Source organism: Cupressus sempervirens, chromosome 2 (genome assembly GCF_028749045.1).
Source record: "Cupressus sempervirens isolate cs-2001-9-10 chromosome 2, ASM2874904v1, whole genome shotgun sequence".
Taxonomy (NCBI): Eukaryota; Viridiplantae; Streptophyta; class Pinopsida; order Cupressales; family Cupressaceae; genus Cupressus; species Cupressus sempervirens.
The window spans coordinates 396903388-396929885 of record NC_143119.1 but is presented as its reverse complement, the minus strand read 5'-3'; the positions used below and the strand labels follow the sequence as shown (position 1 = coordinate 396929885).

The 26498-nt window shown below is 36.1% G+C and overlaps 1 protein-coding gene across 2 annotated transcripts in view; it reads left to right on the top strand.

The window, feature by feature from the left end:
• Positions 1-15851, top strand: part of ATSYTF (C2 domain-containing protein) — a 165957-nt gene extending 150106 nt beyond the window's left edge. For both annotated transcript variants that reach the window (XM_089813889.1, XM_089813890.1), the window contains 2 exons: positions 14870-15175; positions 15373-15851. In XM_089813889.1, coding sequence (XP_089670015.1) covers positions 14870-15175; positions 15373-15561 — 495 coding nt within the window. In that variant the 3' untranslated portion in view covers positions 15562-15851. The remainder of the gene's footprint in view (positions 1-14869; positions 15176-15372) is intronic.
• Positions 15852-26498: the final 10647 nt, after the last annotated feature.

Here is a 26498-nt window from a genome sequence, read left to right as displayed (position 1 = left end):
GCAACACATGGACTCAAACTCTGGAATCAACCCCCTCTGTAACAACTCCAATATTTGTTTGTTCAACTCTTCACTTTCTGCTGGTGTCATTCTACGTGTTTCCTTGTTTGGAAAATTGACCCCTAGAATCAAGTCCATCCGTTGATTTATCTTTCTTACTGGTGGCAATCTATTAGGTATATTATCAGATACAAATTCTGAAACTATCCAACAAATTTGCAACTTTTGTAGGTACATCTTTTACTTTCTCTTTTGTAGTTTTTTGAATTGAAGAAAAAAGCATATGCTCATGCCTCTTTTCTTCTAGGAACTTCCTTCTATCAACTAAACATATTCTAGTGTTGCTACATACCTTTTCCTTTGTTTCCTTCAAGGGCTTCAGCTTGAGCTGAACTCCATCCTTTGTCTAAGAATAGGTATTTGGATGCCCATCATGTATTGCATGACGATCAAACTGCAAGGGCCTCTCTTACAATAAATGACAAACATCCATAGGCATAATATCACACAACTCCTCATCATGATAGTTCTCAATCTTGAACTTATCATACATTGTTCATTAACCAAGCCCATATGATCCTTTAGCAACCAAGTAATCCAATAGACATTCAGATGCTTCTTTCTCTCTAACTTCAACTTATTAACCATTTCATCAGAAACAAGATTATCTATGCTACCACTATCAATAATGACATTGCATACTTTACAATTGCATTTCCACAGTGCAGATCAAATTCTTCCTTTGTTCAAGTTCATTCTCATCGTTTATGTTAATGTTATAATTCTGTCGGATAAATTATATTTTATATATATGAGATATATAATATATGACAATGTTATATAGGGAATAATTAACTTATATTAAGAGTGATATATATTAATATATTGAGAATATATTAATTGTGTCATAACTATAACTAATGTAAGTTAATATATTAAAGAGACATGTCTCTTTAAGAGGCATGCCTCTTTATATCGTATATATATTCATTGGAATAGTAACTTGGAAAACACATAAAATATCCACAAGTGCTTTTACAAGTTACAGATCTTATTTCACTAACATGGTATCAGAGCAGGTTCAAACTCTTGGGATAAGAGACTTCAAGACTGGAAAGACCAATATTCATGCAAAGATCATTATATATGAGCTTGAAGGAATAATCAACACGAATGACTGTAACACCAGATTGAGCATCTGCAGTTTTGGTGCTTGAAAGTAAAAGAAAACTAGCAGGCAAGTGGAACTAGGCCAATGTACAATCAACATTCAGACAAAGTGTGTCAATGCATAGTTGCATAAGAGGGCGTCATTCCACAATTATGTACCAGGATGTGGTTCACTATTACCGGCCATTATGGATTCCATTGAAGGTGTGACTACAACAGTGATCAGATCTTCTATCCCAGCCCCTGTGCATGATTTGACCCAATCCTCAAGCATTCACAATAATCGTGAATCAAAATTCACAATGCCATTAGTAGCATTGGTGCAAGTCAAGCAAGACAATAATCAAGCTTCCATTCACAAAAGGTTGCACAAAAGATAAGAATCACATTTCCGTTGACTGGTGATGTGGATTCCACGAGGGTATAAAAGAATTCTAAGGAGCTAGTTATCTCTATCATGTTGTTATTATATTTTTCAGTGAACAAACACTTTCAACTTAATAACGCTCAACAACGATTTAAAACGTTGGTGACCTTTTAAGAAATATGGCTAAAATAGCTCGGAATGCAGCAGAGTAGTATATCTCCTCCATGGGGAGATGAGTAGCCACGTAGTATATATCCATTCAAACCAGTGAATAAGGAAGAAAATAAAGGCCTGAATTCATAGGGACTTGTCCGAAGTTAACTCCAATGTGGACCCACATATTTTAAAAAGGGGACGACAACAGACTGCCTTTATCTGAATATCACTACATGTGTTAAGATGGAAACCTTTGCTGGCTTGATCTGGATGATGCAGATCTCGTACCTATGTGCTTTCTTACTAGCTATCTTTAATTGATTTATAAGTCACTATATATGAAAATAAGAGGCAAAGTCCATAAAGTAAAATTGCTTGACTTTTGGAGTTGCAATGAAAAAATCATGATGGCAGTGTCGACTCAATGCGTTGCCAGTGTTGATCTGGCCAGGAATGTCGATGCAGATTGCACTCAATGATGATGTGTTGGCAAATGTGACCACATTTCTCGATAATGTCGTAATGACATTCGACATAGATAGACGAAATGTCATATTTTATTTTTTCCTCCTGCGCACATTTTTTTGTTGGGTTTGATACCTTAATTGATCCCTCTTATACAAAAGCAAGTCTTTATTCTGCACTTCCCATTTCCAGTGTTTACGTGGAAAATGAAAGCATGCAACATATTTTACTTAGTGAAAAGGAAAGTGATTCATAACGGACATTACGTTACAAGATCCATTGGGGCATTACTTGCAATAATGTTGTGCTAGAATCCTCCATGGAATCTTGCATTTCTAACTTCAGTACAACTGAACTTCTCAACATTGACTCTTCCACAAACAAGTCTGTGTATTCCATCTTGTTAGCAATTTTTCATGGACTTTCGCATCCAAACCATACATCTGAAATGATAATATCTCTGTGGTTTGGCTATTCGTCACAAGCATCACAAGAGCCTATTTTCAAAGTGAGGGATAGTCAATATATACATTACCTCACTCAATTTACAACTCTTTTAATCCATAGCTTCTATTGTGGAAATATAAAGACTCTCCATCAACCTTGAAGAATTATCATGTACCAACAATGTATTGCATGAATAGTATCTTGATTTGCACTGTCAGTCCGGATGATTATTATTGCTTCATAAATTGTTGCAACCATTATAATAGTGTTCATCTTATTCCAGTGATTTAAAGAGTCTACTAAGTATAAGGCTTGGGTTGTATCAATATGATTTGGTAATCTATTAAGACTTACTAATTTGGATCTCTGCATGGATTATCGGATTTCGGGAGATTTATGACTATTGTATGATCCATGAAAATTATTACTTCAATCTGCTTGTAAGGTGGTCGGACCTTCATTGGAGCAGCTTAAGTGTGCCATATTTAATGTGATACAAAATTGTTCGGTGATATAAAAGTGGGAATTTTACATTGTGGGGGAGAAATAATAAACAATATTTCGTTCCCACTTGAACCATCCTTAGTGAGGAGCTGATTCAAAGAGGATCTAAGAAGACATTTTCAGATATGGACCTTCATGTATCAAGGATGCGTAAATATGAAAAGAAGATTGGTACATTAGGCATGCTACCAAATATTGTGCAAACACAATCCTATGATACTAGCTTCAAAGAAGTTTTGATTAGGATTCATGAATCATCTGATGATTAGGTTGGATAATGTGAGTTCCTTGAAGCAAATATCCTTGTTGATTGAAATTATGAGAGGGACTCTGACAATTCATTAGAGGCAACTTTGGAGAAAGAGAGACAGAAAATAAAATTTCTTAAATCAAACTTTTGATGATATTGGTTTAGAAGGAGTAGACCTTGTTGATGGATTCAACACTAGTCAAAAAACTATAATAGCTGAAAGACTATGATTCATGGGATAAAGTCTCATGTAGGTAGGCTGGAAGGCTTTATGCTATCAGGATACCCATTGAACTAGGGAAGCATGACATGACTTGCTACCAAGAGGTTAGAAGGATGATAACAGATTCAGAGGAAGTTTGATACTTCATCGAACAAAACCTTGCTAAGAGGTTAGAAAAGTTGATATCAAACTAAGAGGGAGAAACCTTATTCTCTGATATATTTTATGGTGAATGTTGTGACAACACCAATGATAGTATCCATGGAGACTTCGTGCGAACTTTTGATGTCATACATGTATGAGTCTGTCCCTTGTGTACATCATGAAGAAGTGACGACTTCTAAATGATTATCACTTGTATTAGGAGAAGTTGTTGTAAAGTGGCGTCCTTACAATAACTTGTAGCATGACTCATTTTTGCTAAATTGATTCATGCAAAGGCTTTATCTTATAAATCAACAACTAGGTGGTTGATATCATTAATTTGATTATCTACAAGTTGCTTGTATAGATATGTTTTCGGTACTTGGTGTATATCTTGCCTTGATATTTTGATAGGCCATTACCACATTGAGTACTTGGTGGATATCATTTAGTTGATGTTCTGATAGGCCATTACTCAGAGTATTGGTGAATATCATTTGGTTGATATTCTGATAGGCCAATGCTCATGTTATCAAATAGTAATTGGTGAATGTCATATGTTGATATTCTAATAGGCCAATACTTACATGATATCATATTCTAGAAATCTTCTGATCAAAGATTTCTTATATGTATTATTTTTTGAAATATTACCTATGGTGTAATATCTATGTGTTTTATCCTTCTTCGTTAAGAGGGAGTGTTAATGTTATAATTCTGTCGGATAAATTATATTATATATATATTAGATATATAATATATGACAATGTTATTGTTACTTAATTTTAACACATGTTAAAATTCAGTTATGAGAATTCAAATTTTATTTGCTGAAAATATTTTTCATTTGTTATTTGAAAGAATATAAATGTCCTTGTATCATTCATTTCATGAATATACAATCGATATTTTACACAATAATGAAATACTTAAGGCAAAGTATCTCACACAAATCGAGAATACAATTGCTATCTTTCGTACTTTCTAAGAACAAGGAAAATAAAACATATGGGAGAAAGTCAGAGATAACCAATCATTGCCTTTCAGACTTTGACTGGTTAGATGTTCTCTGTCATTGCATTGTCGTCCATGGTTCAGTTTTTGATCCGGTAAGCTTTTGGTTCTTCGTTCCCCTGCAAGAGAAAAGAGGTGGGGTTAGATCTTTATGATCTAAGCAAAGACTGGTTATCTATAACCACGTACTCGCACATATCATATTCTTCTTATTTTTGAATACGTACAAAAAATAGCAAGTGCATTCTAAGTATTCAGATGCAAATCTCTCAGAGGTAGTTTATGAGTGTCATGAGCCCGTGCTCGAATCTCATAAAAGACCATTTCAAATATCAGAAAATTGAAAAGAGTGAATTGCTGGAAAATAGAGCACTGTGAGAAGGAACAAGTAGAGATGAGAACAAAAAAAATAAAAATTTGTTGTTAACAGTACAACAGATCAGTCAAGAAACATGGAAGTATTTTAAAAGCATGATGCAGTAGGAAGAAGCAATATACAGATGTAGAGAGATATCTTTTCAAAACAATACAGTGAGTATAAAGTTTTAAAAGTACAGAAAGGACAGAAATGTGTATATAAAAGTTTGAAACCTTTTCCAAACAGTTGTAAATAGCATCATATTGCATGCATTTTCAGAAAATATCATGCCTGGGAACTGAAGCAATATATTGAAAAGTTCTATTGGGGTTCAGGAAAGCGTGTCATGCTACTGGGCCATAGTAAAGGAGGAGTGGATGCAGCAGCAGAACTGGTTATGTACTGGCCTGACCTGAAGGAGAAGGTTGCTGGATTAGCACTTGTGCAGAGCTCATATGGTGGCAGCCTAGTTGCTTCTGATATTTTAAGGGAAGGTCAAATTGGAAATTTTGAAACACGGCATTTAATGGAGCTTTTAATTTGTAAAGTGGTCAAGGGTGATATTCGAGCATTAGAGCACTCAGTTACGTCACAGAGGCAAGGAATTTATTTCTGCACATATCCTTCCCACAGATGTGCCATTGGTATCATTTCACACAGAAGTCACAATAGCTCCAGGAGTCTCGGCTACCATGTCCTATATTGCCCATGCGAAACTTCCATGGTTGCCTCTACGAGGTTCAAGTGCCAATGTTGAGGAGGATGCCAGTCAAATCACGAAAGTTCCAGTTGCTGTACCTATTGCAGCAGCTATGGCTATATGTGCATTGCATCTTCAACTTAGATATAAAAGGATAAAAATAAAAACGTGCCCAAGCAACAAAGAAAGAAGTAAAACGCCCAGAAATCCTTTTTTGTTGTTACAATAATACTGATGTGTGCATTCAAAGTTGTGCTTCCAGCATTAGTTCAAAATGGCGACATAAACATCAATATGTTCAATCTTTTCCAATCATGGCAGAACGAACAAAATATTTAATATTCAACCAAAGCAACTACAGAAGAGAAGTCGTGTTTTTATTCAAGAAATTAAAAACCTTGCAAAACCAAATGTTACCTGCAAATAACGTATTCTCTCATGATGGCTGCATGAAGAGAGTACATAATGGTGACTCCAAATGATGGCTACCAGTTACAATATGATGAGAGCAATTAAGACGTGCTTCCAACACTCAGTTACGTCACAGAGGCAGCAGTAGCAATGTGATTCGAATGCTACAGCTAGCAAGAATCATGGCGAAACAATAAAACCTACAATCCAGCAAACCCTAGCCGACTTCTTCAAAATTCATGCAATGAAAGAAAATGCAAAATGAAGTCGTTTTTAGGGTATTCAAACCGACATACCTCCTTTTCTCCATTTTATGAGTTTTGAAGTCCGTGGGGACTTAAGAGGGTTTGTTTCTCATTTTTAATTTTTCCACAATGTTTGTATGGGCCATGGGTTAGAAGTGTTTATAAACACTTAATTGTTTTTGCAAACTCATTTGAAAATGAAAATATTTAATAGTGACCTTATAAACTATTCTATATTTTTGTTTTAAATGGCAAATCTTTACAAACATGTTTCCCTTGTTTTCTATCTTTAGTATTGAGGACAAGTGGATAAGTGTGACCTATTTTTAAGAGAGGAGAAAGATTCATTGAAGACGTAGTATTTCAAATCCTTTGGATTATGAAGAGAGATTGTAGAGATTTCTATTTTGGTCGAATTTATACTTTGACCAAGCTTTTTGGAGATCTTTATGGTCAGTTAGAACATTTTAGGGATTTTTTAACATGAGTCATAGGTTCTGTTATGACTTAGGGCAGTTGTTAGGAAGTGAGTCATGTTTTTTGATAAGTTTTGACTCCCTTTTTGTAGCCTAGATTCCTGAATTCGACCCAAATGCTGGGATTGTACTTAGGGAGTTTTTTGATTTCATAATGGGTGGTTGGAATTATGCAAAGAAGATTTATGTGACAACTTTTTGTCCTTAATATTTTTGTGTAGAAATTTGTAACCCGTTTTTGGAAAGATCAAATATAAGTGACAGTGGCTGAGTCTATGATTTTTTGAATCCATTTTGGAGCCTTCCCTTCTTTCTGTAATTCTGTGTATGTTCAAGTGATTCGATAAAGACAACTAGTGAATCATTATTTTTCCATGTTGTTTTGTCTCACCCAAACACCTAGTTGCAGAAAAGTATGTTTGTTTGCAGGTTGTAGTTCACAATTTGAAAGGTGAAGCTGATAAGAGAAATATCCATTTTCTTCCTTATACTGGTTCATTTTCAGACTTTATTACAAAATATTTATGCAAGCCTATACAGAAAGGAAGTGTTTTTGTATTCATTCAGATATGCTAGTGATCCCTCCTAGTTATTAGTGTTTGAACTTTCATATCATTTTGGTGCATCACCTGATTAGTTGCAGAAAAGTATGTTTGTTTGCAGGTTGTAGTTCACAATTTGAAAGGTGAAGCTGATAAGAGAAATATCCATTTTCTTCCTTATACTGGTTCATTTTCAGACTTTATTACAAAATATTTATGCAAGCCTATACAGAAAGGAAGTGTTTTTGTATTCATTCAGATATGCTAGTGATCCCTCCTAGTTATTAGTGTTTGAACTTTCATATCATTTTGGTGCATCACCTGATTCTCTAGTTTAGGGTTTAAGATTTTAAGTTTATTTCAGTAACTTCTATCCCTTTCTCTCATAATTTCATCTTAGTTTTTTGGAGTTATCAGTGATTATCCAATAGGAACTGGCCTAGAATCCGGAGGTTTCATTTCTAGTTGCGTATTTCCCATATGCAGAAATGAATCCCATGTTAGGCAAGATTGTTAAACTTGTTTAGTTTAACAGGGTGCAAAATTTTAGCCTTAACAGTTATATAGGGAATAATTAACTTATATTAAGAGTGATATATATTAATATATTGAGAATTTATTAACTGTGTCATAACTATAACTAATGTAAGTTAATATATTAAAGAGACATGTCTCTTTAAGAGGCATGCCTCTTTATATTGTATATATATTCATTGGAATAGTAACTTGGAAAACACACAAAATATCCACAAGTGCTATTACAAGTTACAGATCTTATTTCACTAACAGTTTAGCAATTTGGTAACTAGGACTTCTTCTCTTTCAGCATCTCTAGAATGTGATGATTTGGCATCTTTGTCTACATGTGCAACTCGTGCATTGCATTTTGGTCTTCTATTGGTTCTCCTCTATGACCTTTGCAATGGAAACATTTCCCACAAAAATCTCCCGCTGTAGGTCCTTGCTCTCTTCCTCTTCCTCTCTGATCCCAGCTATTTTGATCACGAGAATGATTGAAATTATTTCCCCTTCGATTCTAGCTGCTACTTGCCTCATCATTTCTTTTATGATCTCCATTTCAACCTCCATAAGACTATCCGTTGGATCTTCCACCACGACCTTTTCCACCTTGCTTGCTTTCAAACTTCTTGTTTAGCTTCTCTTCCACCCTTAAAACAAATTGGTATGCATCTTCAATAGTGGTCATTCTAACCAGAGTCAATTCCTCTGGAATACTTGGAGTTAACCCATTAAGGTAACGGGAAACTTATTTCTTATGAGCTTCTGAATGATGTGTTTTGGCGAGAACTTGATAGAACTCTTCTATATATTCCTAAATAGATCTTCCTGCTTGCATCAACCCTTGCATTTTCTTCAACAGGTCAAACTCATAATCAATAGGAATGTATTGTCTCTTCAATTTCTCCACCATCTGATCCCATCTTGTGATTTTCTCCTTTCCTCTTCTATTTTTCTGCAACTGAATCTCATGCCACCAAATTCTTGCATGACTGTTCAGTTTGGCTTTCACAAATTTGACCCTCAAGATCTTCAATATCTTCATAGTCAAAATATTCTTCCATTGGTCCAATCGATCAGTTCCTCTGGGTTATGGTTTTCCAAAAATATGGGGATTTCAATTTGGAGTCTTTTTCCAATCATGAAAGTGGCCCTTATAAACCTTGTACTCCTCAAGATCCCTAGCCACTTTGGCTTCTTCATGTTCAACATGCCCTTCTTTAAATTTTCCCTCATTTTCGTCTCTTTCCTCTATATTCATTCCTCTATGTAGCTCTCTTGCAATGCTTGCACTTGTCTCTGGAGGGCTCCAAAACCCTCTACTATCACACCTCTAGCTCTTCCACCACGGTTCTTTAGCGGAGGCATTTTCACACTTATCACTAAAACCCACAACCACAGTCTTGGTGCAAACTATCTCACATTCGACAATTTGTCTACACACTCAAGAACTTATGCTTTGATACCACTTGATAAAGGGTACTCCCTTTATTAACTCAAATACACAACAAAATCAAGAAAGAACGACAAATTGCAAGAACGTGAAATTGGCTTCTTATTATCTTAAATAAAATCGTATTACAATATTCAGCAAAATGACATGCAAAGCCAGATTGACAATTCCCTTACCATATTTTGCAAGCTAGGGCCACCATATACATCTCTAGAACCATTGTGGATAACCCTATGGGTCTTGCACCTCCCTCCCAAATCTCCAAATACTCATCCCTGAGACGTCCCTACACCGGGTACTTGAGTACCCAAGTACCCTCACCTCTGTCATTCCACAACCATGCGACCGCTGAGATGGGTACTTGAATTTCTATTTGAATTTTGATTTCTGAATGTTACTATTGGGTATGTAATATGATACTATGCTGAATATTCAATGGTTCTAGTTCATGTTGCAATTTTGCTATGTTCAAGTATTTTAGTTTGGCATGCTCTACAAAAACATCATTTCATAACTAGCATTTCAAGTTCTATATGCATACTATATAGCATCCCTTCCTGCTCCATCCTCCTCCCTTTGCCGCCGTCCCCCTTGTCATCCCAAAAGCAAGTCCCATTTTCCTGGTATCCTGGAAGCTTGTCCTGACGTACCCCAGTACCAGTGTTACATTGTTATATAGAGAAATTTTTCAACCGCCTAAGGAGGTTTCAAAAAATTTAACCCTAAATTTTGAGGCTGACCAATCCTAAGATATTATTTATATTTTCTTATATTATAGTAGACCTCAAACAACTTAAGAACTCAAAAGAAATTTTGAAGGAAAATCATTTTCGTCCATTTCAAGTAGCACAACTTCTAGAGACCATAACTCATCGTGAGTTGCTCCAATTGGCTTTTATGACCTCATTTCGAAAATGCCACGAACTACTTTACAATGTTAAATTGGGGCAAGCTCTAGTCAGCCAAGGTTTGACCCCCTTTTCAAAGCTTCTATAGCATTCAAAATTGAGTTCAAAGTTTTTTATCCTACTGCCAATATAAAAATTTCTCAATAGCTTCAAAACTAGACTTGATCTTGCAATGGAACTTTATTTGCAAGATGCTATCTCTAAAATGAATGTCCAGGGAAGAAATTAGAACATTTTGAGCTCCAACGACCAACTTACTAAAAATTTAAGGAGGTTTCAAAAAAATTTAACCCTAAATTTTGAGGTTGACCAACCCTAAGATATTATTTATATTTTCTTATATTATAGTAGACCTCAAACAACTTCAGAACTCAAAAGAAATTATAAAGGAAAATCATTTTCGTCCATTTCAAGTAGCGCAACTTCTAGAGACCATAACTCATCATGAGTTGCTCCGATTGGCTTTTATGACCTCATTTCGAAAATGCCACGAACTACTTTACAATGTTAAATTGGCGCAAGCTCTAGTCAGCCAAGGTTTGACCCCCTTTTCAAAGCTTCTATAGCATTCAAAATTGAGTTCAAAGTTTTTTATCCTACTGCCAATATAAAAAATTCTCAATATCTTCAAAACTAGACTTGATCTTGCAAGATGCTATCTCTAAAATGAACCTTCAAGGAAGAAATTAGAACATTTTGAGCTCCAACGACCAACTTACTAAAAATTTAAGGAGGTTTCAAAAAAATTTAACCCTAAATTTTGAGGCTGACCAACCCTAAGATATTATTTATATTTTCTTATATTATAGTAGACCTCAAACAACGTCAGAACTCAAAAGAAATTTTGAAGGAAAATCATTTTCGTCCATTTCAAGTAGCGCAACTTCTAGAGACCATAACTCATTGTGAGTTGCTCCGATTGGCTTTTATGACCTCATTTCGAAAATGCCACGAACTACTTTACAACGTTAAATTGGCACAAGCTCTAGTCAGCCAAGGTTTGACCCCTTTTTCAAAGCTTCTATAGCATTCAAAATTGAGTTCAAAGTTTTTTATTCTACTGCCAATATCAAAAATTCTCAATATCTTCAAAACTAGACTTGATCTTGCAATGGAACTTTATTTGCAAGATGCTATCTCTAAAATGAACCTCCAGGGAAGAAATTAGAACATTTTGAGCTCCAACGACCAACTGACTAAAAATTGAAGCTTCTAGAAATAACAACTTTGCATTGAGGTAGCCCTTATTGACAAGACAGACCATAATTTTTTTTGGATGATACAAGATTTCCCTTACATAGAGGATGCTCCTGCATCAAATGCCTTTTAACTAGTCATAGATAATATCACTGTATTGGACGGTTGCAGCTTGTGGTGGACTATGTGATGCTTTGTATTTCACTTAATTTCAACCTTATACCATCTTTGTTTGTTGTGGTGGAATGAGGACTGACAGTAAGATTTCGACAATGTTGGAAATAGCTAGAAATTTCAAGTTGTATTTAATTATCTAAATTCACTGTAAGCACAGAATCCCTAAGTTGCTGCATCAGGTATAGGTATGGCTATGTTGGTATTGTATGGTGGTATAGCATTTTCTTTCGTGGGCTCAGTATTTTTGGATTTGGATATGCCCATACAAAAAAAAAACATATTAAACTTCTAAATATAAACAAACTAGCAGCCTTAATGGAAGAATTAAATCAAGAATACAACATATTATGCATGTGCTAAACAAAACTACCATAATTTTTACAAATTTGAAATTGATATCAATTTATCAAAACTCGAATGTCATGATAGATATTTTGATTTCACTATTCATTAGTTGAGTATTAAAATAACACATCTAGTTGCTAGGGTCATATGGCTCATCATAAAGATGTGATGAAGATGTGATGCCCTGCTTGAGATTAGGGCCGTATATCATAAATTATAGTACAAAACATAAGGGATGTCTCAAATCAAGACAAATTGATCCAGGGCCAACTAGGGCCAAATAAGAAGCAGAATATAAAATATCAGCTGCCAAAAAAGCTAATCAGACATCCTCACATGTTAGTGTAATTAATAAACCTTGATAAGGCTGACTTGAGAATGACATACTCATCAGCATCAGATTGGTATAAGAAAAACAGCTCTTCGGTTAGAACAAGAATGGTGTGGATTATGATTCATGAATAAAAAGGGCAGATAGTTTTCCACTTAATAAATAAGCACTTACATGGTAATTTCTAGAACAAGAGATAATTAAAATATAATTTAATTTAAGACTTTTTAAGAAGATGAGCTGTGACTCTTTGAAAAGGGGTAGAAATATTGAAGAAATATGTTCTGCCTCATAATGGAGGGTATAATAAGAAAAAGAAAAATTGTAGAGGCATCAAACAAAAATCAAGAAACATGAATCCAAAAGCATCAGCACTCATACGAGCAGTCTAATACATTATATATCAACAATGAAGACTAGAACATTGAAAAAGCATTAGCAATTTCATACTAGTGAGAAGGATCAGATGAGAATCTGTTTTTGATTAACAGGCAGTGACATTTTTGTTTATTATGTTATGCATGAATACATGTTTAAATATGTATACCTGATTTATGCAACACTATAATGCACAATTCTTTACATATTAATGTAGGATAATATATTTAGCACAGCATCATATATATTATACATAATTAATAATATAGTTTTTAAATAACAACAATCAATCTTGGCAAGTTGAGGAAGGGAATAGGAGGAAGAATAGCAATAGGATTCCTCACTAGATGCTGGAAGGTCCAAGGCCGAGAGGGATGGTATATCTGCTCTTGGGCCTAGGGTAGAGGATCACTTTGGGAACCCTATTGTAGTTTCTCCAACCTCTACATTGATTGATTGTTGGAATGGATTCAAGGGAGTCTCAATCATAGGAGGGTGAATAAGGATGGCATGAGGAGAGAGAATAGTCATATGATTCCTCACTAGGTACACCACCTCATATGGATGGCGGAAGGCCATGAGGCTACGACGGATGGTGTATCTGCTCTTGGGCCTAGGGTATAGGATCGCTTCAAAAACCCTATTATGACTGAGCTCCTTTCTGATTGAATCCAAACAATACATTAGATATGTTATATGACTAAGACGATAATGAATATATGTTCTTCAGCCATAGTAATGGTTGATCTTGTGAAGTACACCTTCAATATTTGTCTAATGTGATTGTAGGGTCTCATCAAGGATCAATCTTGTTTTATCGAATTTGTGATTCTAGGGAAAAATATAGGGTAATCTAAAATGGTCTCATTGCAATCGGTATCAAAGCTTAGTTCCTTTGAGCATGCAGAGTAAAGATAAAATAATGGATGCATTCTAGTCAAAGAGGCGTAAAGGCCTAAGAAAGGATCTATTGACCCAGTTTCACAATGATAGATCAAATTCTATAATGATCATATGGTATGCTAGTAAATGACAGTGGCAAGACACTAGTAACATCAATATAGGCGATTGTTGAATACTTCATCTTGTAATGTCCTATATACTATGAGATCAGAGGGAGGTTCTATTGCCTCTTTAGAGGGGTTCAGTCTCTCTTCACTTTTTTCAGGTTCATGGATTAGAGATGCCTTGCCCTCTATCTTCAAGAAGTCATTAGACTTTGTGACCACTTGCTCTGCCTTGAGCATCCTACTAGCACACTGCCTTTCTAACTTGTCTCCTTTTTCTCCAGGCTTCAATCAGCACTTGGTACCAAGCATCAGCTCGGTCCCCCTCCTTCCAGTCATTCCAGATCCATGAAACGCCAGAGGTATCATTTTCAACGGCAACTTTCCTCTTCTTCCTCTTCTAGGAAGTCTCAGAGATACTCTGGGCATCCTACCAGCCCCTTGGCTTATCCTTCTGTTTTGGGGTTTGTTTCTGCTGGTCCGGTTCACAGTGGGGATTCAGAGTTCTTGTGGCCCTCTCTCCTATCACTCTTTTCCTGTTTTTCCTTGTGTTCTCTCATTGTTGAGGTTGTTTTCCATGAAGTGCCATATGGTGTCCCTGCTATGGGCTAGCTTTTGGCCTTTTGTTTGGCAGTCCCTTTGACCCTTTGTGGTCTTTTGATAGACACCAATACAATTATCTTATGATATGTATGGTTTGCATCTTGAATGTATTGTTTAAATGCCTGATGTGATTCCAGCCTGTCTATGCTATGAGATTTCATTATTCATAATTGAGTGATTAATGGAGATGAAATATTCTTATATAGAGAAACAACTCAGAGAAACAAAACTTTCTAAATAACTAACAAGAAAGATAAATGTATATTATGCAAGCCCTTTATTAATGTATTTTGCATTTTAGTGTTACTGCACAGTATTTGCATAAAATGTGAATATTGGTTGTGCTGATAACCAATATGTCAAATAGTACCAAAAATTGCAAGAGTTATTAATGGAAACTGTAAAGGCAAAAGAAGAATGCATTTACTGACTTGTAAGTGCTAACCTACACAATTTACTTATTCCTCAATTCTGTGCAGGTTATGTATAAGACTCTCAATCCTCAGTGGAATCAAACCTTGGAATTCCCAGACACAGGTAGTCCATTAGTGCTGCATGTGAGGGATCATAATGCTGTATTGCCAACATCAAACATAGGGGACTGTAAGGTTGAGTATGAAAGGCTCCCTCCAAACCAGACAGTAGACAAATGGATTCCTTTACAAGGAGTTAAGAAGGGAGAAATACGTGTGCAAGTGACTAGGAGAGTGCCAGAAAAATTGAAGAAATCAGGATCATCATCCAGTAGTTCTGGCATTACGGCAGTGCATATGATATCCGGAAAGGTAAAAGCCAATCTATTAAAGCTTTCTCAGTTGAGAGCTCTGAAATATAACCAAGCCACATAAGCAGATTTCTTGTTTTTAGCATTTAGATTCCTCTTGCTTTTTCCTGTAGAGACTTGTCATAATTCATGTAAGTTATTTAGTAAAACCATACATGGTTTAAAAATATCACAACATGAATGCTTTTATCTTTGCAGGTCCGTGCAATTCTTAAGAAAGTTCAATCATTGGCAGAAGATGGGGACCCTGAAAAGATATGTTTAACTTTGGATGAACTAGAGAGTGTTGAAGATGAGCAGGAAGCATATATGTTGCAATTGATACGGGAAAAGAATCTGTTGCTCACAAAAATTAATGAGCTTGACCAAGTGATGAATGGCTTATAGAAAATTTTCAGTAAAACTTAATTCTCACAGTAGCTTCTTGAAATCATGTGATATGCATTCATCCTCTGTATTTGTAACATGGCTTTGAAATGATGCCTGGTCAATACTGAATCTCTTAGCATGACATAGAATTTTCATTCTTTCATGGTGTCTCCCCTAATGCTTCACAGTTCTAGTATAGTTAACATCAGATCATATCAATTTGTAAGAACAATTATATGATTTGTAGCCATATTTTTGTATTATAAAATTTCAATTGAGGATAACAAGAAGTTATCTGAATTCAAGAAGACCATTTTTTGTTAATGTTTGTATTTGAATCACCCAATCTTGAGACCTTTTGTTAGCAGGTTGCGACAGACCAAGATTGTGACATGCACTGATTCCACACCATATTCTCATAAAACATGACTTTGGGTACAACCTTAAAACTTATTGATTCAAGCCCAAGAAGGCAACCTGATAAAGGTCAGCCCGTTAAGCACCTTCTACTTCTAGATTACTCCTGTTGAAAACACCATGACCTCTGGTAGGGCACATTGCTATAGCTATATAATTGTCATACATACACATGGCTATGGTAGTCCCAGTTGGTCCATAACCACTAAAATCACGTTCTCCATAAAAGTGAACATCATACAGAAACTTTAACTAATTAAATTATTTCCATCCTTATTAGTTTTTCACTAGGTTGTGAGAAAATTGAAAAATGAGTTTTCATGCAGTGTCTCTGTTTGTTTATTGTCAAATACTCTTTCTGTAAGGATTGCTAAAGTGACAGTCAATTGCTATTTGTTTGGGTTATTACTGTCCAGGGTGTCAAACATAATGAAACGAGTGCCAAGAGTTGAACTGCGCGGGAATCAAAATAAGTTGCTTGACAATCAGAAAATTTATGTAGGACAAAATTCTTGCAAAAATGTTTGGAGACAAATAGATTTTCTAGTGTCTCTATCATCGGCTCTGCACCATGTAGCATTTTGATTTGTCAAATAACAGTTTTCTTTTATAAAAAATCGCTCTAATGACCTCTTAAATTACTCAGGATGGGTTTGAGATTGGGTATAAAGTTGTCAATTTTTAAGGTGGTGATAGAGAACATCAGTATTAGAGCAATTTTCTTGCAAGTTTTGATATTGTTTTTTCCTTACTCCATATTGATAAAGATTTGTAGAATCTTATAAAGAATTTGCATGGCGTGATTGATACAGGTTTCTGGAATCTTATTGCAATAATTTTACTGTTTATGAAAATGAAAAGATATATATATATATCTTCTAGTTTAGAAGATATTCAGAAGCTCTTATCTGCTAGCAGAAACCAGAATCATTTCACTGAGCCTGAGTTACAAAGCTTGATATTATCATGGGAAAAGCTAAGTATTTGCAACTTCTTTGTTGATTTCAGGAAGTGTGTTTGTCCAATTTCTAGTTCATCTCTTCAAGATAAACTGATTGTGGTTGCTCAATTGCTTTTAGTTACCGTAGTTCATCTTAAATAAAAGCAATGGAGCAACTATAATCAGTTTATCTTAAAGAGATAAGCTACAAATTGGACAAACACACTTCTTGAAATTGACAAAGAAGTTGCAAATACTTAGCTTTTCCCTTTGATAATATCAGCCTTTGTAACTCAGGCTCAGTGAATCGATTCTGGTTTCTGCTAGCAGATAAGAGGTGCTGAATATATTTTAAACTAGAAGATTACTTGCACCTGGTTAAAGCTCAATACCTACACAAAGTGATCCCCATAATTGTGGATTTGAGCTTTTCTTGCATTTTTTAATCTGTGCAAAGTTTGTCTGTGTCTATTATGCAGACTTGGTGGTGCCCAGAGACTTGTAGAGATTGTTATTGCAGGAATGGAAGGAGACTGGCTCCTTTCCTTTTGCCTTAGTTGAACTCTTCAATTTATTTAGCAATTTGAACATGTTAGAAGATGCATTGAACAGAAATGTGGATGAGTATATCATCCTCGTAATATAGATGACATTACAATGGCTCTTAGATTAGCACTTGCACCCAAAGGTGTTAGGGGTATGTAGATAAGAGGAAAAAGTGCAAGTTTATATAAGATGGTTGTATATTTTTTTTGTGATTAAAATTGTGCCTAATATCATGAAGATTCATTTTACTGTAGACATTCTAAAGCCTCTAAAGAATTGAAATCAAACAAGCCATGATTCTCCTTCTCAAAAACTATAGTCACAAATGTGTACAAATGAAGGATAAATGTCATTGACTATGTCAATTATTCAAATGCAAGTGGGAAAAGAGAACCATTTTGATTTCATGCAACAGCCAAATGCCTTCTTTTAGGTTGGTCTGTGAAGATGAAAGTCATCAATTTGAGGATAGATATATTGCAACTATATATTAGAAGGGAGTTTCAAGAATATTAAAAGAAGGATGTCTTCTTGAAGGATGCATTCAACATTCTACACACAAAACCCTAATTGGAAACACTATTTTGAGCACTCATGGTTGAATCCCCAAACACAACATAATCTAGAACCTTAGGATGTAACAAATGTTCTTTGTGTTTAGGCATGATTTCTTTAGTCAAGCCAAATTATATTAAATATGCTGTTGCAAGTGCAAACATGGTAAGATTGGTGTTATGCACTACTTGCCCACTCAAAATAATAAATATAGGTACCACATCATGTTTAAAGTACAATTCTAATATAACAAATTTCAATTTTTAGATATACACAATGTAGACTGAATAAAAAGGCTAAGTGTTTCCTCAGCTCGTGAGAGTTCTATATAGAAGGATTTAGTATGTTGTGCAATTATTGGAATGATCATTATTGAATATTTTTGTATGTAGGTACTTATGGTATTGCTTTGAGGATGAGTGATTATTTGGTATAATATAAATTATTGTAGTTGGACAATGTTTGTTTTTGAAATAAAAAGCGACCAAAACAAGGGGGTTGACCCTTACTACCATAAAGCTGGCAACTAGCACACTGCCAGCAGAAACAAGCAGAGATCAACCACTACTATAGAAAACAACAACTAATAGTAAAAAAACAACACACGATCATTCACAACTACTAGATTATCATCTATACTAATTCTAAAAACTAAAGTACTAAACATACTATGATTGTTCAGAACATAATAATTGTTGGCATAAACAAGCCAACCCAAGTCTTAAAATAAGTTGTAAACCAACAAACAAGACAATTGCAAAAACATATAAACAAACTAGGGCTAAAAAACCCCTAGAGACCACATTATTTCTCATCCTTATCTTTTCCTTTCTCAGCAATAAGCACCCTAGCCCAATCCCCAGCAAGAAACTTATACAGGAGTTTGGTGTCCTCTATGTCAAGCCCCGTCTCGTCCTTCTCCTGTGCCAATAATTGGAGGGTAGTTGTAGTAGCATGGGTAACCTTCAAGGCAAATTTAGAGGAGTAAAACCCATCCTCTAAAAATTTGATCCTTTTCTCCATTTGTGTGTTCTTCTTGTTTTGTTCCTCCTCCTCCTTGTTTCCTTTTTCCACATTCTTAGACGCCTCTGTAATAACCCCAACATGTTATAATTTTTTCAAACACCAAAATCTTCTTTAGTTTAGTTGTTCGACATTTTTTCAAACACTTTTCAAGCAAGCTCTAATACCAATGTAATATCCTCTTACAAGGAACTAATATGCAAGTGCAATTCTTTTGGTATTTTTAATGCACATACATGAAAACTAGATATGAAATGCATACTTACAACCAACTGAAATTTTGACAAACAATTGAAATACAATAATGACTACAGTAATGCCAAAATTTGATTATGAATTATCACAGCAAAATCATATGCTTATGAAGTACAATGATAACTACTAATAGTTACAAGAGGAATCTAATAATAGTGATGCCCAAGAATGGAAATGAATCAAATATAGATACTGCAGCATGACATCGTGCATGCGTACAGTAGCAACCAAAATCTATTCTCCAATTTAAGCACAAATAGAACTCCTAAATTGAAGCTCTCCTGAATACCATATTCAATAGATATTTCACCACTTCAAATGGTTGCAACACTGAAGAGTCGATGTTCTCCAATGGCTGACTGAAATTAGAAACCTTAGTTTCTTCTCCCAATTTAATATCAAATGCAATTCATAATAATTGGATGATAAACAATGAAGCTCTCACCTCTATTTATACTTTTCCTTCACCTTTCTAAAATGAAATAAAATATTTAATAATTGCATTCTCTAGAAGTTTCTCCCTTTCCAATAATTAATGTGCTTTTAGGAAATTAAATTACTAGAAGTTTCTCCCTTCCAATAATTAATGCACTCGCTAGAAGCTTCTCTCTTGCAATATAATAATTAATAAAATATTTAATAATTGCAATTACTAGAAGTTTCCCCTTTCCAATAATTAATACACTCTTAGTTAATTAAATTAATTAAATATAAAGTCACCTTTTTATTTTAATTTATTTAATGACTTTATAAGAAATTAATTTAATCAATCTTTTCTTATTTCTCCACTTAGCCTTCAAAGAATGTCAAGGCTAAGAACTCCACTGAGATGCTAAAAAGATGGGGACATTATAGTCTGCCCTCCCTGAAATTGTTTGTCCTCAAGCACTTTCAAGTCTAGATGCTACAAAATCTCCTCATTCTCCCATGTTGCATCCTCTACTGGTATGTCTTTCCATTTCACCAAGTACTCCCTTATAGTGTGCTGCCTCATGTTCCTTTCCTTGAAATCAGTGATAGCCTCTGGCACCAATATCAATTTTCCTCATCATCCAAGGGTGGGAGCACTGTAGAAGGAACAATATGATGTCCTAGCACCTTCTTGAGGTGTGACACATGAAAAATGTTGTGCACCTTGCTCTCTGCTGGCAAATCTAACTCATAAGCCACCTCTCCCACTTTCCTAATAATCTTGAATGGACTAGAGTATTGTGGCTTAAGTTTCTTGGCACCACTCTTCTTGAGAGTGGATTGACAGTAAGGTTGCAACATAAGATACACCATATCTCCAACCTCAAAAGTCCGCTCTATCCTCTTTTGGTCTGCATACTGCTTTTGCTAATTTTGTGCCTTGGTTATATTATCCTTGAGAGTCTTAACAAGTCTTAACTCTCTTGTAACAAATCACTTGCACTAGGCACTCTATTGTCACTCAAAAGATTCATAAAATTGGGTGCCTCATACCAATACAGGGTCATAAAGGGTGACATCTGAATAGACATGTGATAAGTGGTATTCTACTAATATTCACAGAGATAAATCCACTTTACCCATGCCTTCTATGTCCTTGCTATATAATTTTTGAGATATCCCTCCACCCATTTATTCACTATCTTTGTCTGACCATCTGTCTGAGGGTGGTAGTTAGTACTCAGAGTGAGCTTTGTCGCACACAACCTGAATAGCTCCTACCAAAAATGACTCATAAACCTATTGTCTTTGTCACTCACAATGCTTTGAGGTAAGCCATGCAGTCTGAATATTTCCTTAAAGAACAACTTTGCCACTTGTGTAGTAGTGTACGTAGCAGTGATTGGAAAGAAGTGTGCAAATTTCGTAAGGCGATCCACAACCACATATATGTAGTCCCTGCCTTGGGCTCTAGGAAATCTAGTGATCAAGTCTATAGATAAACACTCCGACTTCCTATCAGGAATCGGAAGTGGCTGAAGTAAATCGCCTAGATAGAAGTGTTCCTACTTATTCTACTAGCAAGTGGGACACTCCCTAATATACTGAAGTACTTCTGCTTTGAGCCCTTTCCATGTTAAATGCTCTCTAATTTGTCAGTATGTCTTGTAGAAACTAGGATGTCCTACCATAGGTGAATCATGAAAAGATTTGAGAAACATCCTCCTCATTGTTGAGCCTAGAACAAAAAATATTTGCCCTTTGTAAATGATGAGCTCATTCACAATGGTGTATTTGCTGTCTTGAATAGTTCCATCTATGAATCCGGTGGTCCACACATCCTTTGCATATTCTGCAAGGATCAAGTGTCTCCAATCCTCCAATATATCTGTCAATAAGCTCAAATGGGGCCTACGTGATAAAGCATCGGCAACTACATTTTGTGTCCCCTTAAAATATGTAATATCAAAGTCATAGGACTGTAACTTGCTCACCCACTTTTTCTGCCTATCATTGAGATCTTGCTACCCCAAAAAGTATTTTAGGCTATTATGGTTGGTTTTGATACAAAATTTGCTACCTACCAAATATTGCCTGAATTTAGCCAAAGCATGCATAATGGCTAACATCTCCTTATTATATATGTTGAAGCTCCGCTTTGGCCCACTTAGTTTCCTGCTCTCAAAAGCAATAGGGTGCTTCTCTTGCATAAGCACCACTCCAATGCCCTCTCCAGAAGCATCACAGTGTAGCTCAAAAGGTTTGCTGAAATTTAGTAACACTAACAGTGGACAGGAAGTCATCAACTCCTTAAATTTCTCAAAACACTCCTGTGCCTCATCAAATCTATCAAGGGTGCTGCATGCTTGGAATATCCATCCACAAACCTCCTGTGGAAACCACATAATCCAAAAAAGCCCCTCAACTGTGTAAGGTTCACTGGTGAAGGCCACTCCACAATGACATGAATCTTTTCAGGATCCATGTGTACACCTTCTGCATTGATGATGTGACCCAAATACAACAACTTTGTCATACCCAAATCACATTTCTACTCCTTTGCATATAAGGACTCTTTGCCCAATATATCCAACACCGTGTCAAGGTGAACCAAGTGCTCCTCCCAAGATCTATTGTACACCAAGATATCATCAAAGAAGACAAGTACAAATTTTCTCAACTGAGGATGGAAAACCTTATTCATTGTTGCTCGAAAAGTAGTAGGTGCGTTAGTTAGCCCAAATGTCATAACTACAAACTCAGAATGGCCACAATGACATCTAAAGGTTGTCTTCTCGATGTCTTGCTCTCTAGCTTTGATCTGGTGATAACTTGATCTCAAATCTATTTTTGAGAAGAAGCAAGCTCCATGAAGCTCATCTTAATTGTCTTCCTATTAAGCATCCTGTAATCAATGCACATCCTTAATTTATCATACTTCTTCTTCACCAACACCATTGAAGAAGCGAAAGGAGACTTACTTGGTCTAATGTGGCCCATAGCAAGTAACTCTTTTATGGTTTTTTCAATTTCATCCTTCAACCTCTTTGGATGCTTGTAAGGTGTAATCGTGATGGGCTTAGCCCGCTCCTCTAACTCAATGATGTGCTCAATACCCCTGTTTAGTGGTCTACTTGGTGGAATGTCACTGAACACCTTAGAGTGTATAACTCTAAGCTTCTGAATATCAGGAGGATATTCAGTCTTCTCCTATCCCTCCTGTGATGGCATTAACATGCACTCTGTTGTCCACTCTACCTGATCATGTCAAATCAATCTAAACATCCTCTAGAAAGAGACCATTCTGAAATCATTATTCATGATTGCCTTAAGAATCTATGTCTTCCCATTTACTTTAAACCTCATCTCCATCTCCTTGAGATTAAGAGTGAACTCACCAATATCGTGCAACCAACTCATTCCAAGGACTATATTTGTATCTCCCATAGGCACACCATAGAAATCTGCCTTAAAGGCATAATTATTAACTTACAATGGGAGTCCAATGATCTTACAATCACAATTGAGGGCATAGCCATCAACTACCCTCACTTTAATTCCCCCAAACTCTTATGTTTGTATGCCACACCTTTCCACCAACCTAGCATCAATGAAATTATGAGTAGCACGAGTATCCACCAAAGTTATAACTCGTTGTCTAGCAAGTACTCCTCTCATTCGAAATGATCCTTCTTGCTTAATAGTAGTGAGATGAGCTTCCCTAAGTTGCTCATCTCCTTTTCCATCCTCGAACTCCATTTTAAACAAGTTTTCAACATTGTCTTCCTTTTTTTCACCATCTATTTCCTCTATATTAGATTGCTGGTATGAATTATCCGATTCTGATTCCTCATAGTATGCCAACATAGCTCTGTTAGCTTTTCCCTTTGGTCTAAGAGGACAGTCATGGTTTGCATCATAGGGCCCTTTACAATAGAAACACAATTTTTTCTTCTTGAAATCATTTAATGTTTCCATGTCAAAAGGTGGAGTTTTATGTTTAGAATCATTTTTAAAATCAGTCCTCTCTGGTTTTTTTATAAAATGGTTTGTTATCCTTACTAGAAGATGCTCCTTTGGACTAAAATTTGTTTTTCGGGACTGCATGTTCCATACTTCTTGCCTTTTTCATAGCTTCCTGTAAACAAATAAGATCAAATTCTTTTAACCAACCTCTCAGTGGTTTTGATAGGCCTTCAATGAAAAGAACTATCAATCTACGCTCTGAAATGTTTGGCACCATGACTACCAACCACTAAAATTCACCAATGAAATACTCCAAGTTGCCTGTTTGTTTCAGCTATGCTAATTCTTAGAAGTAAACCTCTAGATTTTTCTTGTCAAATCTTTCAACCAACCTATCCACAAAGTCCTAGTACTCTGTCACCTGATTATGCTGAAGTGTCACCATACCATGTGTCATGTCCCCAATTTTTGGTGACAGTTCAATTTAATTAATTTAATTAATGGTTGTCCAAGGACGACTAATTAATTATTTTAATTAAATAAATAGTTATTAAAAGATAACCTTGTATTTAATAAAGTGACTTGGAAAATATTTAATAAAGGCACTTGAGGGATAAGATCAAAATTGTTCTAGAAGTCTCTGGAGAGGATGGAGGGAAAAGAATAAATAGGCACCCCAGGACTCCATTCGAATCGGGCAGTTGATTATCTCTCTTTGTTTTCAGATTGTGATTCAATCACGAGTGCATTGTGGAACCTAGGGTTTCTACAATTGTCACAGTTGGCCATTGAGAACGATAACTCTCAATAGGTGCGCAATTTTGAGGGTGTGAAATATCATCTGAATTATTGCAGATTGGAGGTGACAATCAGTCATTTCATCAAGGTAGTAATCGGAGGTCTAAGGCCAGCATTTGAGGTTCATGCATCATTAATCATTGGAGGATTAGCTAGAGTGGAAATTATTGCCATCTCCACAAATTATTGCAGGAAATTGTTTGACATCAGATTTAAGGATTCAGTTTAATAGAGACCGTTAGCAATTAAAAAATTGCATGAAGGAAGAGAACCAGGTTTGTAAGAACTTTCTTCATATCAGAGCCAAGGCAACGGCTAAGTCGCAGAAGGGGAACCAAGGTTTACATGAAACAAATCCCAAGCCAATTAGTAGCCGCAGAGACTCGGAATCATTTGTGGAAATTGTAGAAGCAGTTTGAAGTATATGTTTCGTGGAATGCATCAGCTCAGGGAGTCGGATGGAAGGGTTTAGCGTGGCCAGATTTTATCAGCTCTAGGGCCCGGTCTGAGGAATTTCAGCAAGAGCACTTTCAGAAGACTGTCTGCTACAAAGATTTTGCACCCCCTTGCCACAGTTGGTAACAGCACGAATTGCGGAATTAGGGCATCCGCTAAGGTTTTTCCCCGACTGTTACAGACCACTTACGGGTCGGGCTGAAGGTGTCACCTAAGTGACGCTTTAAGAGCTAACAGACTTGGCGATAGCAAACTCTGTCTTCCGTTCCAGCAAGCAATCAAGACCAACATTCGCCATTGCATCAGGAGTCTGGGAAATTAATCGCAGACCAGTATAGTTCACCGCCAGAGATGGAAATGATCATTAATCCAACCGCAATTCGATTATCTGAAGCGATTGCGGAATCAACTATGGGGAACTCGTGCACACAGACTTGAATAGCAGATGACTCAGGGATTGGCGGCAGCAACAATCTTCTTCAGGACAAATTTAGACAGACAACAGATTCGTTCCACGGGTGTGATTTGAAGAGGGGCATCTAGGCAACTTTCTGATCTGTCACCAGTTGTCAAAGGGACCACATCCTGTCCATTGGGTGATGACTCTGAATCAAATCCTGTTATCCAATTACCATGTTCTTCATTTCTCAGTTGTAATTCTTTTAGACTTTGTTATTCTTCAATTTGATTGTTAAAAAAACAAGGGTGCTATATCTCTTGCAAATTCGTCATTCATAAGGGTTAGCCTTGTCTCATGTATTTGATGAGTAACTACTCTCTAGTATTGTTACTTTAGTGTCTTATTAGTAAGGTTCACTCAATGGTATCTAAGTTTGACTACAAACTGCTTGACAAAATGTCGGAATCCTGAAGTAATAAGTTTATTCTGAAGAATAAAGAGTTATTTTTGGTGCTTAAAGAGTTGATAATCCGTTGGGGTTATTTCAGTGGTATCAGAGCCTGTTTGCAAACTATTTGACGAATTACCACAGTACATTGTTGGGATTTAGTGACCTTATAGCTAGGGTCATTTCAGTGGTATCAGAGCGGTTTTCTTGCCATCCTGTGGGGTGAGAACCGAATTACATGAGTGATCAGCACTCTACTTCAACCAAGATGGACAGGTACAGCACAAAGTCTCCAAGGACACAATCTCGGACAAGTAATAGACGCAGTATTCAGAGTCGGAAGTGTGGAAAGGAGGACTATTCTGGTATTCAGGATGAGCTCAGAAAAATCAAACATAACATGTCTGAACTGTTGGTTAAGCACCACCGTATGCTTGACAGGTTGTCCGTCCCAGCTAAGGTGAGTAAATCAACTGGATTTCGTTTTGACAAATCTTCTCACGAAGAGTTGATAGATACAATGAGAGATGTTACGAGGAACCTTAATGAGGAGTTCGAGAAACAAGTGTGCAACCAGTCAGAGGCTTCAGTTCAGTCACAGGAAGAAGCGGTGAAGGACATTACGCTGATGGATAGTAACTGTCAACTTGACACTCAAGTTGAGACAATTGAATACGAGCTTTCCGAAGGTGATGTCTCATGTACTCAAGGTAGTTTGGTTCAGACAAGCAATGATTACA